This window comes from Orycteropus afer, unplaced genomic scaffold (genome assembly GCF_000298275.1).
Source record: "Orycteropus afer afer isolate SDZICR_OR568_19922 unplaced genomic scaffold, OryAfe1.0 scaffold00179, whole genome shotgun sequence".
Taxonomy (NCBI): domain Eukaryota; kingdom Metazoa; phylum Chordata; class Mammalia; order Tubulidentata; family Orycteropodidae; genus Orycteropus; species Orycteropus afer.
The window spans coordinates 529,715-546,565 of NW_006921766.1; the positions used below are offsets into that span (position 1 = coordinate 529,715).

Here is a 16,851-nt window from a genome sequence, read left to right on the forward strand (position 1 = left end):
TGGGCTATAGAGATGAGAATGGATCTAACTGTGGAGCCCTGAAGATAAGGAAATTGAGGCACAAGAATAGGGATGCCACCAGAGAGTCTAGGGACAGAGGTCTAGAGTTTTCCCCAAAGGCCAGAGAGACGGCTGCGCAGGGGGCCAGTGTCCATCTCTCCCGCTTACTTGCCCAGCACACTGGGGGTCAGGCCCCACTATGGATGGTGGGATCTAGGATAGGCAGGGCCAGCATGGCTGGGCAAAAGTCTGGCCTTGGGGCAGCTCTGGGCTGCAAGGGGTTAGGAGGGAAGAGGAGGGAGAGTAGGATGGACTCTCCATGTGGTGCAGCAGGCCAGAGCATAACTCTGGGGCAGGGCTCTTCGCCCCAAAACCCAGCCCCATTGCTTCTACTGTGTGGTCCATGTCACTGGACCTCTGTGTGCCTTGGTTTCCTCATCCATCACACATGGACTGCCATTGTGCCCTCCCACTGGGTGGCATGATAGAGACCAGGTCAATGATAGGACATAGCAGATAAAACTATGACCAGGCCATTGTTATTAAACCCATCCATGGCCATTTCAGGTGGGATAGCCCTCAGCCCCTCCTTCAGGATAGCACTCACCTCCCAGGGTACCTTCTCATCAGGCACAGGGAAGCGTGTTACTTGGCAGCTGGGGTAGAGGAGATGGCGGGCATTCACATGGTAGAGGTCATTGCCATCATCCACCTTCTGCTTGCCACCTGGCATGTGGTCCTGCTCCTCAGGGGCCTTCTGGGGTGCCGAGGACGGTGCTGCAGAGCCTAACACAAGGCCTCGCCCACAGGGCATGGGCACCTTCTATGGTTACCACTTTTAACACTGGGATTCTCTACCTCTCTGGCCCCTGACAGCCAAGCAGTGTCAAGAACAGGCTCCCAAGTCATCCTGTGGCCTCCCTAGTGCAGTCCTGGGATGGATGACCATGCTTTTCCTGAACCCTAGAAGGACCTCATTTTGCCTGCAATTCCTCAGAGACCAGGGTCAGGATCAGCATTCTCCCAGCCTCTGTGTAGCAGCCACAAGCAAAGGTCCCTGTCATTAGTTATGCTCAAGCTGATTAATGAGTCTGAATTGGCATCTCTGGAGCCAGTGACATCTGAGAGGTCACTCATGTCCATTTCTTGACCAGTTGTACATGTAGGAAAAGGGACTTTGCTTCCTGACACTTTGTGGCAGTGCTAGTCTCTTGGGATGCCCTTCCTCAGCAGCATGGTACAGGACAGGGACAGGGGCAATGGACCAGTGTGAGTCTAGGAGTTGGCATCTGGAGGGTGGGCTCAGGTTCCCAAGGGGCAGGTCTAGAGCAGCCCTGGGTAGCTTCAGAAACAGATACCAGCACAAGCAGGTACAGCCATGCATCACCTCTCTCTCCAACAGACTCCAGAGTATAAAGCACACAGCAGGGGAGGCCCACTTTTGCCCAAGCCCCTCACTCACCTAGAGTTGGGATGTCCACTTCTGAGCCAAAGCCACCATCCCTCAGGGCCCTCATGATCCAGTGCAGTGCTCTAGCTGTCTGAGCCATCTGTCATGTCCCAAAAATCTGGTTAATGCCAACTACAGCCCCACCTCACAGCACACCAACTGCCCACCACCCCCTCTGGCTCTCCTGCCCACCCCTGAAGAGGCTGGCAGTCCTCACTCCTTGGGGATCCTGGCACACTCACTGAAAGCCATCCTGTCTCCCAAAAGGGACTGGCTACTGACCACCACACCATCTGAGGGCCCACTCACTCATGAGGCACAAATTACTGCTGGGACTGGGCACACCCAAGACAAGTTAACTACTTTGACCATGCTCTGTGGCCTTGCAACTTCCCCAGAAGCCCGTAGACCTCCCAACACTGTGTCAGTCCTGCTCCCTGCACTGTGACAGTATACCTGCACCCCCAGCTTGCGGCCAGTGAGGGCAGGACAATGGCTTCTTCACCTGGGCATTCAGAGGCCAACTCCAGACAAGAACAGAAAGTGCATAGGAAACATGAATGAAAGAGAGGGAGTGAGGAAGGGAAGAAATTTTGGTCCACGGCAAAACTGAGGTGCCAAGGTCCTGGCCAACTTGTTCAGTGATGATTCTGAACCCCATGTTAAAAAAGGCTGCCCATCCCAGCCTGAGAGATTGGGAGCTGGGGTGTGGGCCTGCTGGCAAACAAACCATCAATGGGCACTGAGGGAGAGGGTGGAGGGGGTGATACCCCAGATGTAAAGAACGAGTGCCAAGCAGAGTGGATGGGGGTGAGCTCATGCTCTGCCCCCTCCATACTAACATAGAGAAAACACAAGAGCACGGCAGTGGTCTGTCCCACCCAGGACTCCGCAGACATCAATCAGCTGCACTGAGCTGCTGCAGGACCCCAGCCAATGCCAACTCAAGGCCCAGACAGGGGTCAGCCTCAGCATTGAGGTCTTTCCCCCAGGCTCCTCCCTCCTTGCCCACCATCCCTCTCTGAACTCTTGCCTAACTAGCCCCTCCTCATCTCCTCTTGCCCCACAGCCTCTCTACCTCCAGGTGTCTTGATCTGCTCATATCCCATTTTCTCTTACTCGTGGACCACATACAGGCAAAGCACACTCCAGATCCACAAGTCAGGGAACACTTGACTCCAGGTCAGTGTTATCCCCACTCACTACAACTGCACCTTTCTTTCTTGGTCCTATTGGCCATTGTCTTTCTTGGCCCCATTGGCACCTCCTCTTTTAATAGCAAGCTCCCTTTACGCTCAAACTCTACCACTATGACCCCATATATCAATCATGTAGGGTGTGTCCAATAAGTCCACACTTTCCTTACTGGTATTATTTCTCAGTCCAATCCATCCACTCAGAAGTCCAAATGCAATCTTGCCTTGTCCCCTGTGACAGTCCCTCTCACCCTCTCTGAGAAAGTGCAGAAAGATCACCTTAAGTTTCTAAGTTCTCTTTGCCTGGGTGGTCAAGGTGCAGACTTTGAGTTCTGAGGTAGCACCAACTCAGACTCCAGTCTCCAAGAAAGACAGAAGGAGGTGACAGATGAGAAGCCTATGCCCTCAGACCCAGTTGAACCAGTTGCATCAGGTTAACTCTAACTTCTGGTGCCTCCACTTTTTTCCAAGCAGAAGTGTGTTCCATAGGGTTCTCAATGGCTGATTTTTTGGAAGTAGATTGTCAGGTCTTCCTTCCGAGGTGCTCTGGGTGAGCTTGAACTGCTAACCTTTTGGTTAGCAGCTGGGTGCATTAACCATCTGCACCCCTTAGGGACTCCAGACAGAGCAAGGAGCACCTTTTACAATGTGTTGGAGCTCAAAGAAGACTTTGGGTAGAAATATTCTGAAGGACAAAGATGGTGCCCCTTTCACTAGGAAAGGTTGCCTTGACATACAGCCCTCTTCTCTCTGTCATGTTCCCAGAGTGCTCACTCTTGATACCAACACAAACACATACCCCATAAGCAGAGGTCCCACCTGCTCCTCCAGAGAGGCCAGCCTCTGTTCCATGGAGCCCGACCTCTTCATTTGGTCCACATCCAGCAGCTCCACCATGGCATCAACCCTGTAAGACATCACAGCTGAATCCATCAAGGGCAGGCTGGGGGGCCCTTGGATTTACAAAATATAACCCCCATCTGCAGATGGCCTGGTCAGATACAAAGACCTCTGTACCATTTCTAACTCCAGTCTCCTTCTTAATTAGAAAATTATTTATAATATATGTCTCAGCTATGAAATGAACAGGGCCTCATGCCCCAGATGGGAAGATCTTTTAGGAAATGAATTCCCCAGGCTTCTATAGGCATTTTCATGGATAACTGCAGTCAATTCTTGTTATTCGTGTTATAACTACCATCTGTCTGTCGGTGTGCCCTACTGTAGTGGCTTATCATCCTGGAAGTTATGCTGCAAGTATTTAAAATACCAGCAGGATCACCCATGAAGGACAAGTTTTACCAGAGCTTCCACACTAAGATAGACCAGGAAGAAAGGCCTGCTTCCAAAAATTAGCCAATGAAAATCCTATGGATCACAATAAAACATTGTCTGATATAGTGTTAGAAGATGAGCTGCTAGTTTGGAAGGCATTCAAGGTACACAGTGGCTACACCAATGGACTCAAAGATGCCAATGATCATGAAGATGGCACAGGATCAGGCAACATTTTGTTCTGTTATGTGAGTCAGAGCCAACTTGACAGCAACTAACAACATATTCTATAGTCACCACAAACTGAATTATTGAATACCGAGCCACTTCTCCAGGGGAAACACAGAGTGAGGTTCCTGTGGGTCTAGTTACAACATTTTAATCAACTAATCAGTACATAATCTTCTTTCATGTGTGTTTCTATTTAAAAACACCTTATCAAACATATACGGAGCCCTGGTGCCACAGTGCCTAAGGCATTTGACTGCTAACCAGAACACTGGTGGTTCAAAGCCACCAGCCACTTTGGAAGGAAGACTGGGCAATCTAGTTCCATAAAGATTTACTGCCTCAGAAACCTAATGGGGGTCGTTATGAGTCAGAATCGACTCTATAGTAGTGGGTTTTTTATTTTTATTTGCTTTATCTAGCACATGTTGTTGATTCATAACATTGAACTCATTCATATGGCCAACAGCACCATACCCTGTACCTGAACAAAGCTTATCTAACACCTCTATTTTCTCTAGAAGGCCCATCACAGCCTTATTGCAATGAGGAACACCAGACAGCACTTCAGCACTACATTTGGGGGCCATTTGAAACAGTGGAATCACAGCAATAAGCACAAAAATGCTAAAAAAAAAAAAAAAAAGTGGCATTAAATAGATTGTGAAAAGGACACTTGTTTGCAGTATGAGAGCTGAAATAAGAAGGCAGACTTGGCCTTGTTCCACCTCCACCAGGAACATGCATGTTGGTGACTCAAATTTGCTGCTGTTCTGCATGTGCAGAAACGTGAATGATGGCAAAAAGTGCCACAAATACTGATTTTGGGGTCACCCATAAATTTTTGCATAGGTGAATTCGTAAATACAGAATCCATGAATAATGAGAATCACCAGTGTTTATGAATATCTGCATAGGCCAACTCTCACAACCCCTCAGGAGCATGAAATTCACAGCTACCTAAACTAGGCTCACCTGGATTTGCCCTCAGGCTGTTACAACACCAGCTTGGGAACCTAAGTCACAAAGATAAAGCTCCTTCTAGGTGCAGTTGGGTTTTATGTTTGCTTGTTTGGAGGTGGGGGGGGTGGGGGAGTTGCTATTGTCATTTGAGGAATGTTTGTTTGCTTTTTACTGATTTTGCTAAAACATAAGAATTTCACCCAACTTTGGCCTACTGTGTTTAGAGTTAAAATAATTAGGTGGCCAAACCTTTTTTCAAAACTCCTTTATCTGCTTTTGCCCAGGGTTTCTTGTACTTCCTTTCCCTACAGTCTCATCTCCAAGTAATATTCTTGGTAACAAAGTCAACAACCATTTTAGTAACCAATAATGTTGAATTGGTGATGTGACCCACTTTAAATGGCTTTCAGGGGAGAAAGGAAGACACTAATTTCAATAAAGGCCTATAACTTTACCTTCACCCAACTTACGTATTGCTTAAATGTCACAAGGACACTTAACTGCTCCTACTCGTTTTAACTGCTCCAGCCAGCCTTGCAAAGATGCTGCAGTGGTTGTTGGAAAGAAGGTGATGGAGCACATTTAGACCCCTGTGAGTTCATTCAATATGATGTAGAAACTGTCTAGATTTGCAGATAGAATTTGTCAGTGTCCAGACCCCACCACCCAACAATCCCGTACTCTGCATGCCAGTTGGGATCATGGAGATGGGCAGAGCCTGCTTTGGGATGAGAAACTAGAATCAGCCCAGCTCCAATGCTGAGGGATGGTGGCACCCCATGCTGCCATCCACCATGCCACAGATTCCTCAATAGATCTAGGGAGAGGAGGTGATCAAGCCAGAGTGCTTCTAAAATGGCCACAGTGTTCTTTCACCATTTCTTCACCACTCAATCTTTTGAAAGATTTTGTCTATCAAAACACATTAATTTTTTCTAAATACCTATGTATGCATCTTAAGTCCTGCGCCCAAGGTTGTTGGGCTCAGGCCTCGGGGGCTACTTTTCCCTTGGAGGTGGCTCTATTTTAAGGCCAGGGCACAACATAGGTGGCCCTGGGGCTTAGAGGCTGCTTTTCACTTGGGGCAGCTCTATTTTAAGGCCAGGGACAGAGGCAGGTAGGCCCAGGGATCGGGGGCTAATTTTCACTTGAGGCAGCTCTATTTTAAGGCTGGGACCAAAAGTTGGCAGGCCTAGGGATCGGGGGCTACTTTTCTTTTGCAGGCTGTTCTATATTAAGGCCAGGCAGGCTCGGGACTCAGGGGCTGCGTTTTGCCTGAGGGTGGCTCTATTTTAAGGCTGGGGCCCAAGGTAGGTGGGCACAAAGGGGTTAGGAACAACTAAGGGAGACAAACTTGTCTGTCAGTTTGTCATCCTGTGGTGGCTTACATGTTACTGTGAGGCTGGAGGTTTCGCCACCAGTGCTGCAAATTGTCAGCAGGGTTACCCGTGGTGGACAGATTTCAGGGGAGCTTCTAGGCCAGACAGACTTGGAAGAAGGAAGAGGCCACCCACTTCTCAAATAATTGGCAGTGTAAACCTTATGAATAGCAGTGAAACACTGTCTGATACATTACTGGAAAACTTTATGAATAGCCCTCAAACATTGTCCAATATAGTGTCAGAACATGAGCCCATCAGGTTGGAAGGCACTCAAAAATTGACTGGGGAAGAGCTGACTCCTCAGAGTAGAGATGACCTTAGTGATATGGATAGAGTAAAGCTTTCAGGACCTCCATTGGCTGACGTGGGACTACTCAAAAGGAGTAGAAACAGGTGCAAACATGCATTAATAATTGGAACATGGAATGTACAAAGTATGAATCTAGGAAAATTGGAAGTTGTCAAAATGAAATGGAATGCATAAAGATTGGTATCTTAAGCATTAGTGAGCTGAAATGGACTGATTTGGGCCATATTGACTCAGACAACCATGTGCTCTACTATGTTGGGAATGACAAATTGAAGAGGAATGGTGTGGCATTCATTGTCACAAAGAGTGTTTCAGGATGTCCCAAAGTACAATGCTGTCAGTGATAGGATAATATCCACATGCCTACAAGGAAGACCAGTTAATATGACTATTATTCAAATTTACACACCAACTACCAAAGACAAAGATGAGAGAATTGAAGATTTCTACCAATTTCTGCAGTCTGAAATTGACTAAACATGCAATCAAAATGTGTTGATTATCACTGGTGACTGGAATGCAAAAGTTGGAAACAAAGAAGAGTTATCAGTAGTTGGAAAATATGGCCTTGGTGATAGAAATAATGCTGGAGATCGCATGATAGAGTTTTGCAAGACCAACAACTTATTCATTGCAAATACCTTTTTTCAGCAACATAATTGATGACTATACATGTGGACTTAACCAGATGGAATACACAGGAATTGGATTGACAACATCTGTGGCAAGAGGCAATGGAGAAGTTCAATATCTTCAGCCAAAACAAGGCCAGGAGCTGACTGTGGAACAGACTATTAACTGCTCATATGCACGTTCAAGTTGAAGTTGAAGACAATAAAAACAAGTGCACAAGAGCCAAAATATGACCTTGATAATATCCCTCCTGAATTTAGAGACCATTTAAATAATAGATTTGATGCACTGAACACCAATGACAGAAAACCAGAGAATTGTGAGATGACATCAAGAACATCATCCATGAAGAAAACAAGAAGTCATTAAAAAGAAAGGAAGAAAAGACCAAAATGGATGTGAGAAGGGACTCTGAAACTTGCCCTTGAGGGAAGAGTAGCTAAAGCAAATGGAAGAAATGATAAGATAAAAGAGCTGAACAGATTTCAAAGAGCAGCTCGAGCAGACAAAGTCAATTACTATAATGAAACGTGCAAAGACCTGGAGTTAGAAAACCAAAAGGGAAGAATATGCTCAGCATTTCTCAAGCTGAATGAACTGAGAAGAAAAATTAAGCCTAGAGTTGCAATATTGAAAGATTCTATGGGCAAAATATTGAATGATGCAGGAAACATCAAAAGAAGATGGAAGGAATACATAGAGTCACTATAACAAAAAGAATTGATCAATGTTCATTCATTTCAGGAGGTGGCATATAATCAAGAACCCGTGATAATGAAGGAAGAAGTCAAAGCTGCACTGAAGGAAGTGGTGAGAAACAAGGCTCCAGGAATTGATGGGATACCCATTGAGATGTTTCAACAAACAGATGCTGCTCTGGAGGCACTCACTCTGTTATGCCAAGAGATTTGGAAGACAGCTACCTGGCCAACTGACTGGAAGAGTTCCATATTTGTACCCATTCCAAAGAAAGGTGATCCCACAGATTGTAGAAATTATCAAACAATATCATTAATATCACATGCAAGTAAAATCTTACTGAAGATAATTCAAAAATGGTTGCAGCAGAGAGCTTCCAGAAATGTAAATTGGATTCAGAAGAGGATGTGGAATGAGGGATACCATTATTGATGTCAGATGGATCTTAGCTGAAAGAAAAGAATACCAGAAAGGTGTTTACTTATGCTTTTTTGACCATGCAAAAGCATTCATTTGTGTGGATCATAACAAATTATGGATAACATTGAGAAGAATGGGAATTCCAGAACACTTGATTGTACTCATGAGGAACCTGTACATAGATCAAGAGGTTGTTGTTCGAACAGAACAAGAGGATACTGAATGGTTCAAAATCAAGAAGGGACTGAGTCAAGGTTGTATCCTTTCACCATACTTATCCAACTTGTATGCTGAGCAAATAATCTGAGAAGCTGGATTATATGAAGAAGAATGTGGCATCAGAATTGGAGGAAGACTCATTAACAACCTGCAATACACAGAAGACACAAATTTCCTTGCTGAAAGTGAGGATGACTTGAAACACTTACCAATGAAGGTTAAAGACTACAGTCTGCAGTATGGATTACACCTCAATATAAAGAAAACAAAAACCCTCACAATTGGTCCAATGAACAGCTTCACAATAAATGGAGAAAAGATTGAAGTTGTCAAGGACTTCATATTACTTGGTTCTACAATCAATACCAATGGAAGCAGTAGTCACAACATCAAATGACATATTGCATTGGGCAAATCTGCTGCAAAAGACCTCTTTCAAGTGATGAAGAGCAAAGATGTCTACTTGAAGACTAAGGTGTGCCTAATCCAAGCCATAGTATTTTCAATTGCCTCATATGCATGTGAGAGCTGGACAATGAGTAAGGAAGACCAAAGAAGAGTTGTTGCTTTTGAGTTGTGGTGTTGGAGGAGAATGCTAAAAATGCAAGGTCTGCTAAAAGGATTAACAAATCTGTCCTGGAAGAAGTGCAGCTGGAATGCTCCTTGGAAGCAAGAATGGCCATACTTTGTCTCACCTACTTTGGTCATGTTGTCAGAAGGAACCATTCCCTGGAGAAGAATATCATGCTTGGTAATGTGGAGGGTCAGTGAAGAAGGGGAATGCCCTCAATGAGATGAGCTAACACAGTGGCTGCAATGATAGGCTCAGGTATAGCTAGGATTGTGAGGCTGGCACAGGACCAGGCAGTGTTTCGTTCTGCTGTGCATAAGGGTCACTATGAGTTAGAGACGACTTGATAGCAACTAACAACAACAACATGTGTGCATACACCAAAGCTTCTAACCAGTGAGAGAAATATATTAGCACATCAGATACCATTCAAGCTAAGACATGCTCCATAAGCTCATCTTAAGAACATTTATATTTTAACTAAGCTTTTTCAACCTCCAGTAATAATGGGAGGAGCCCAGCAGCTTCCCTGGGCACCCAGACTCATAATGAAGGTTCAGACCAACTGGCCAGCCTTGGGCTCCTGACTTGCCTATGACACAGTGAGACAATAAATAGGCTAAGTTGACAGTTGGGGGTGATTCTTTAGGACTCAGGCTAGTATGCTTAAGGCAGAAGACCTCAAAATCACCAGGACCTATGTTCAAATCCAGATAGCACTGCCTGCAGGGGCCACTGGGTACTAAATTTTCTAACTCTTCTGGGTCTCTGTTTCCTCATTGGTGAAAATCAAGAGTGAAGAATGGTTAAATGAGAATATGCTGGTAACATGCCTGAAACACAGGAAACCCTTAGCAAGCTGAAGTCATGGGAGTTCTAGCTCTTGCTATAGTGGTCATCCATCTTGCTGTGGCCTGCCAGGTCTGGGGCTCTATTAATGAGTATCCAATATGCAAACCCCCACCACCCACATGCAAACCAGAGACTACCTTTCTGAGACACTCCAAAATACCCGTCCCCTAGCATCTGGGCCTGGACATAGCTACTGTTCAAAGTCAAATGATGCTAAACAATGTCATCAACTGAGGCCATTCTCTGACCAAAGCAAGTAGAAGAAGGGGTTGCAGTGCTGCAGAGACCCTAGGCACTTCTTCTCTGATGTGATAATTAGAGGAGAATGTCAGGGCTGAGCAGGCTTTGGATCTGCAATTCTTCCAGGCCTGGGGCCAGCAATGGCTCCAGAGGCCCACAGCACTGACCAGGTACTACTGGACACCAGAACCTGTAGTAGATCCGAGGATGATGTGGGTGACATGTTGGACTCTACCTTGCTCTCATAGAGCTCATATCTAGAGTGAGCAGGTGGTCCTCAAACCAACCAACCAGTCAACCAACCAACATTAGGCCATGGAAATGCTAAGAATTTTAAAAAGGAAGAGTAAGGGGCAGAGTGTCTGGTGGGTAAGGAAGGCTCCATGAATAAGGTGACACCTGAATAAAGTGAGTGAACAGGTACTGTATCAACCTGGGAGAAGACTGTCCCAAACAGAGGAACACCAAGGGCTCAACTGGACATCAATGTCCCTAGATTGAAGCAAAATAGGCATGCTTGCTGGATCACAGACCATCAGAGCTAGAATAGGCTTTGACTATCAGCTAGTTCTTCATCATTGACACCATCATCATCATCATTGTCGTCATCATCAATATGCAGCAGCAACAATAAAAGTGACAAAACAACTGATGCTTGCAGAGTGTACTACATAAATAAAACAAAGACCGCCCCTGTGTATTGTCCCAGGTTGTTTGTCTTCATAGCAAGCTGGGAACCATTAGCAAAAAAGCCCACTGGTGCAAAACTCAAATTTTTACACATCCAACTCTTTTGAAAATAGCCCAAATAAACAGAATTTTAGACATTTAGAGCCTCATGTACCCTGTGAAACTGCAAGCAATATCTGCTAACCTTAGATAAGAAGAACTCTGTAGTTACAAGGACCCCAAGCTGCTGCTCTTCAGAGCTGTCTGACCCAGAGTCTCCCCACCTACCTGCTGAGGGATATCACCTACACATGTAAGTTCCCCCTCTGCATTCCTCTTCTCCTCACAGTGGTTCTCTTGTCCTATTCTCCTGCCAACCCATCCCCTTACACCACTTGCCTTTGGAGGGTCTCTGCTGCAAGGCACTGCCCCTTGCATGTAGCACCTTTCAAAGTGCCAGGCCCAATACATACCTCTTGGCTCATGGTCATATCTCTTTCCTTAGTCAGCTCCCAAATCCCTCAAGCTTACTGCAGAGTGCTGATGATATCTCCAGCACAACCCTACTCCATCCTCAAAACACCTTTCTGTAATGGGCACTACCACTGTCTCCATTTTACAGATGAATGAGGGAGGTGTAGAAAGGCAGAGACATGAGGACATCTCCAAAAAGAGGAGCAGCTCACTTGATCCGGAGGCCATGTGCCTGGCCACTCCCTGACATGGCTCCGGGACACCCATGTCCAGCACAGCTAGAAAGAACAGTCCATACAAGATGCCAGGTACTGCCCATAGTTAAATTCCCTTCCTCCTCCTCCTCCTCCTCCTCCTCCTCCTCCTCCTCCTGCATTCAGTGATAAGCCTGGGCCCAGGGTGAGGGTCAGGGCCTGGCCCACCATAAGATGTATGTAGATAGCCAGGCTTACTCTATTATGCTTTACTGGGTGGAGAGAAGGAATCAGAAAGATCTTTTCCCAAATCCTGACCTGGTACTCTGGACAGAAGAGTAGGGAAGATGGTGCTGACTGGCCACAAACTCCAGGCCTGGGCTCCAAGGCCCAGCAGAGCTACAGTAAGGCCATGCCACCAGGAAGGATAGAACTGTTCTCAAAGTAATCTTGAATTCCCAGGCCTCCTAGATCTGCCCCTTCTCCAGCCTACCTGAGACTCCCCTTCCAGCCTTCCCCCACTCCTGGCTTCTAACAGGAGGTCAGGAGGGCCAGCTCTACCCTCCAGGCAGTGTGAGGTCCTTTTCACACTCCTGTCCACTCCACAGTTAGTGCTCAGTCTTCCTTAGGACCCCAGAGGGCCATAGATAGAGTACTGGACCCAGATCCTGAGGCCGAGGTTTCCCACCCAGATCTGCTATCATGACCCTCCCCAGGTGGGTCACATACTTATTGCCAATGTCTTGGATCCTCTGCTCAGGTCTCTGCTTCAGCTGGTACTGCTGGTTATGCAGGTAGTTCTCTTTCAGGTAGATCTCCCAGGACAGGAGAGCTGCCTCCTCATTCTTCTCAAGTTTTTTTTCTGTTGGGTAGACCAGACAGAGGAAATCTGAACTCCACGTGAGAAGGACAGATGAGGCTCTGACCTGAGGGCCCTTGAGTGAAGGGGAGAGATAGGTGAAGCTCTGACCCATGGGACCCGAGTGGGTGGCAAGTGGCTCACCAGGCACAGGGCTGGATTTTGAGTGGCAGGAAAAGCCTGTCCACTACCCACCCCAGAGGGCTGCTGAATACAGCCTGATGATGCAGCTAAAGACTTGTGGGAGATAGGCATGAAAAGATAGCCTGCCTGGTCTGCACAACTTTAAAGCATCCAGGATCCTATAGGCACCACCATGCCCAACCCTGACCCTATCTGCACTCAAAAGTGGTCAGGGGCTATGCTTTGGATGCAGCAGGAGACCCAGCTTACTGAGCTGTTTGTGCCTCTTGGGCCGGATCTTGAGGATGACCTGCTTGATTAGGAGCTGCAGATGGCTGAGGAGGATAAGGGGTGGCGGGGCTGGGGGCCGGCTGTAATACTCCTCAATCAGGTCATGACGCTGGAACTTCCAGATCTGGTCTGTGTGCTCCTGGACCTGCTGAAATGTGTAGCTGGTGGGGGCAAAGGGAACACTGGTTACCCAAGAACAAGGAGACCTGTAAATACTCTTATTTATAACACATACCACACTCCACTGCCCCAGTATCTGTGATGATGCACACTCATTTAAGGGGAAAAAAAAATACTACATGGGATGACAATTATCAAGGCAGAAAAAGACCGTTCAACCAGGAAGCTTAACATTTGTGAGCTTCCTGGGAGGCAAGGTGAGAAAAAAAAAAAAAAAGGAGCCAATTGATTTTAGATTTTTCATCCTTGTTAGGGAATAAAACAAAATGGATGCTTATCAGGAGAGAGAGATTCTTTTGACACTTAAATCTAAAATGAGTTTATCAGGTGACTCTGGTTTGAGGACAGACAGAACTAGCAGTGTCTTCGACAGGCTTCATGCAGACACATTATTCACATGGAACATCCTCTTGCTGATGAACCTTGTCAGAGTCAAGTCCAGGATAGAGAGAGGGCTTGCAGAGAGAAGGTGGGCTGGGCTGAGTAGAAATATGGCCTCCCTTCTCTGCTCAATTCAGTGAGAGTCCCCCGCTCACCATCACACCTTTGATCTCCATAGCACAGTTCTTATAGTGCATGCACTTTCAGGCTTCTCATTGTCCAGAAAAGTTCCATGGCATCAGCTCGGGCTGCTGGAGCCCTCATGTGTGTGAGAGTAGAACTGCACCTCCTAGAATTTTCAGAGGTTGATTTTTTTCAAGTAGATCACTAAGTAGGAGCTCTGGTAGTGCAGTGCCTAATGCATTTGACTGCTAACCAGAAGGCTGGCTGTTCAAACCCACCACCCACTCCTTGGAAGGAAGATGGGGCAATCTACTTCCATAGTGATACCAAGGGGTCACTCTGAGTCAGATCTGACTTGGCAGTGAGTTTGGTTTTTTTGGTTTAGATCACTAGGTCTTTCTTCCAAGGCCCCTCTGGGGGGACTTGAACCTCCAATATTTCAGACAGCATCCAAGCGTGTTCATTGCTTGCACCACCCAAAGACTCTGTGGCTTAAAACACCTTATAACCTTATAGTTGTGGAAGCTAGAGTCTCAAGTGGTATCACTGGGCTAAATCAAGGTGGGGAACAGCATCACTCCAACCTTTGCTTCTACTGTCACATCTCCCTCTCTGACTCTGACCTTCCCACCACCCTCCTTCCCTTTTGATGACACTGGGCCCACCTGGATATTCCCCTATGTCACAACCCCTAACTTAATCCTATCTGCAAAATTCCTGCTGCCATACAAGGTACATATTCAGAGGTTTCGAGGCTTAGGATATGAACATCTTTGGAGGTCATTATCCTGCTGACCCCTATTAAGGAATAAGTCACATTTGGCACCTTGATACCATTTTCAAACAGCTGAGCAAATGGATCAGGAGGTAGATGGGGCACACTCATAAAAAGCTGTGAGCGACAACAAAACACATTAACTCATGTCAATGAAGAAATCCATAACTGCATGGGCAAAACCATATGGAACCATCTGTACAAGGGCCAGAACTAGTGAAAAATAAGCCTGAGGAAGCCGTGGCTCACAACGGGGTCAGAGGTGGACTTTTGGGGCAGCAGGAGCAGGTCCTAGGGGGTCCAAGGTCAAGTGGAGAGGATGGTAGGGGGCAGGGACATGAACAGAACCCTCAGGGTAATGAAGGTGACATTGGGGCATGGAGAAAGACAGCCCAGCTGGCAATCTACTGCTGAAAAATCAGTCCTTGAAAACCCCATGGGGCACAGTTCTACTCTGACACACAGGGGGTCACCATGAGTCAGAGTCAACTCCATGGCAACTGGTATCATGTGGTAGTTCTCTCCTACGCTGACTTGGCATGGCCACATGTTGCATTTTGGCCAACAGGATACTAGAAGACTTGACACAAGTAGGGAGTTGAAAAAGCAGAGGCTAGTCTTCACTTCTGGTCCCTCTTGGAACACTGTCACCACTGGAAGAACAAGCCTGGGCTAGCCTACCAGAGCATGAGACCATTTGGAGGAGAGGTGAGTTGTCTCAGCTGGGACTATCCTTGACCAGTCAGCCCCTGGTCCACCCGCCATGCCACAGATACAAATGGGAGCCCAGCCAACATCAGCTGAGCCCAGACCAGATCAGCAGACCCATCAAGCTCACCCACAGATTTAAGAGAAATAAGGCATGGTTGCTGCTTCATGTCTCCAAGGTTAAGGATAGTTTGTTACACAGCAATAGCTATGCAAATATGCAACTAATCATATATGGCTGTAAATCATTTAGAATTAACTACAGTGGCCAGGTCACTTTGCCAAATTCAGCCCCAGTCTACATATCTGCAAAATTCAAGGACTGCATGACAAAGCTTTCACATGCAAAGTCTTATTTACAACCACCACCACCTGTTAAATAGTATTTTCCCCATTTCACAGAGAAAAGAGCAGAGGCTAAAAGAAGTCAGACATATTTCCTAAGACCCCAGGTCCAATCCAAGCTATTTCCCTACCCAGCAGCTATGTGCCACACCCCTATTAGGGTGTCCTGCCCCTCCAAGCACAAGGTGAGCCTTATCCCCATGAGGTGCCAATCATTCCTCAAGCCAGGAACTCTGTATTTATGAACTCAAACTTCCTCCTACAGACCCTTGTTCCCAGGAAGGAGCGAGAAGGATGAGACTTCAAAACATACCCAGCTGCTCTCAGAGTGGCACTTGGGGAAAGGTAAACAGGACACATCCCTGCAGTAGAGTGCCTGGTTATAGAACAGGCACATGGATTCAATAATTCTGCATGTTCCAGTCTTAGAGGTGCCCTCAGAGGCTTCCCAGGCTCAGGGGCCATCGTTTGTGACACACAGAGAGACTGTGGAAGTACAGCAGAGCTGGAGCAGCCACGGGGAAAGCCTGTCCCACTCTGCTCAGATGCACCAGCCCACCCCACATAGGGGAGGGGGACTCACTTGAACATGGCAATGAGGAGGTTGAGCAGCAGGATGTTGGTGAACAGTAGGTAGAGGCAGAGCAATATAACAGTCAGCCACTCGGGGAAGGCAGGTTTGTGACGGGTAATATCACTCTCTGGGCACTTGGGCTTGTAGGGATCTGTGCCATTAGGGCTGCACTGCTCGAGATTGAAGTTCACTCCTGGTGTTGGTAGTGAGGTGGATAAAGAAAGAAAACAATACCGAGTCACACATGGCTCACTGTCAACATTTCTGGATTCTTAGAGTGTTCCAGCTGAAAGAGGTCCCCAAGGATGCCCACAGGTCTGGAAACCTAACCATCTAGGTGACCTCAACTGTCAGTTTAAGGCTCAGAGAGAGTCTAAAAAGAAGCACCTCTTTATGCCCAAGCATCCTCTGAAGACAGGAAGGTGGCTGCCAGGTTGCCTCAGGTGCCTCAGGAGCCAGATGGTACTTGAGCTGGCACATCTCCTGGCAAGGATCTAGCCATCCCTCCACTTCCTGGACCCCAACTAGGGGCAATACCAGGCTGAGGCTGGGGCTGTGGCCATCAACAATAAGACACAGTTTCCAACACTGGTAAATTCAATTTGGAGGAAAAGACATTAAAAGGAAACACCAGCAAAGAGAAGTTGTTGTTGTTGTTGTTTGCCGTCGAGTCGGCCCCGACTCATAGGGACCCCTCCTTGGGTTTCCGAGGCAGTA

At 46.9% G+C, this 16,851-nt stretch overlaps 1 protein-coding gene across 1 annotated transcript in view; it reads right to left on the reverse strand.

The window, feature by feature from the left end:
* The window catches only part of TRPM2 (transient receptor potential cation channel subfamily M member 2), a 114,449-nt gene that overhangs the window by 13,507 nt on the left and 84,091 nt on the right, over positions 1–16,851 (reverse strand). The window contains exons 20-25 of the mRNA XM_007947303.1: positions 16,144–16,327; positions 13,028–13,209; positions 12,505–12,637; positions 3,466–3,553; positions 1,463–1,550; positions 608–777 (exon numbers count right to left, since the gene is read on the reverse strand). Of these exons, the coding sequence (XP_007945494.1) occupies positions 608–777; positions 1,463–1,550; positions 3,466–3,553; positions 12,505–12,637; positions 13,028–13,209; positions 16,144–16,327 (845 nt within the window). The remainder of the gene's footprint in view (positions 1–607; positions 778–1,462; positions 1,551–3,465; positions 3,554–12,504; positions 12,638–13,027; positions 13,210–16,143; positions 16,328–16,851) is intronic.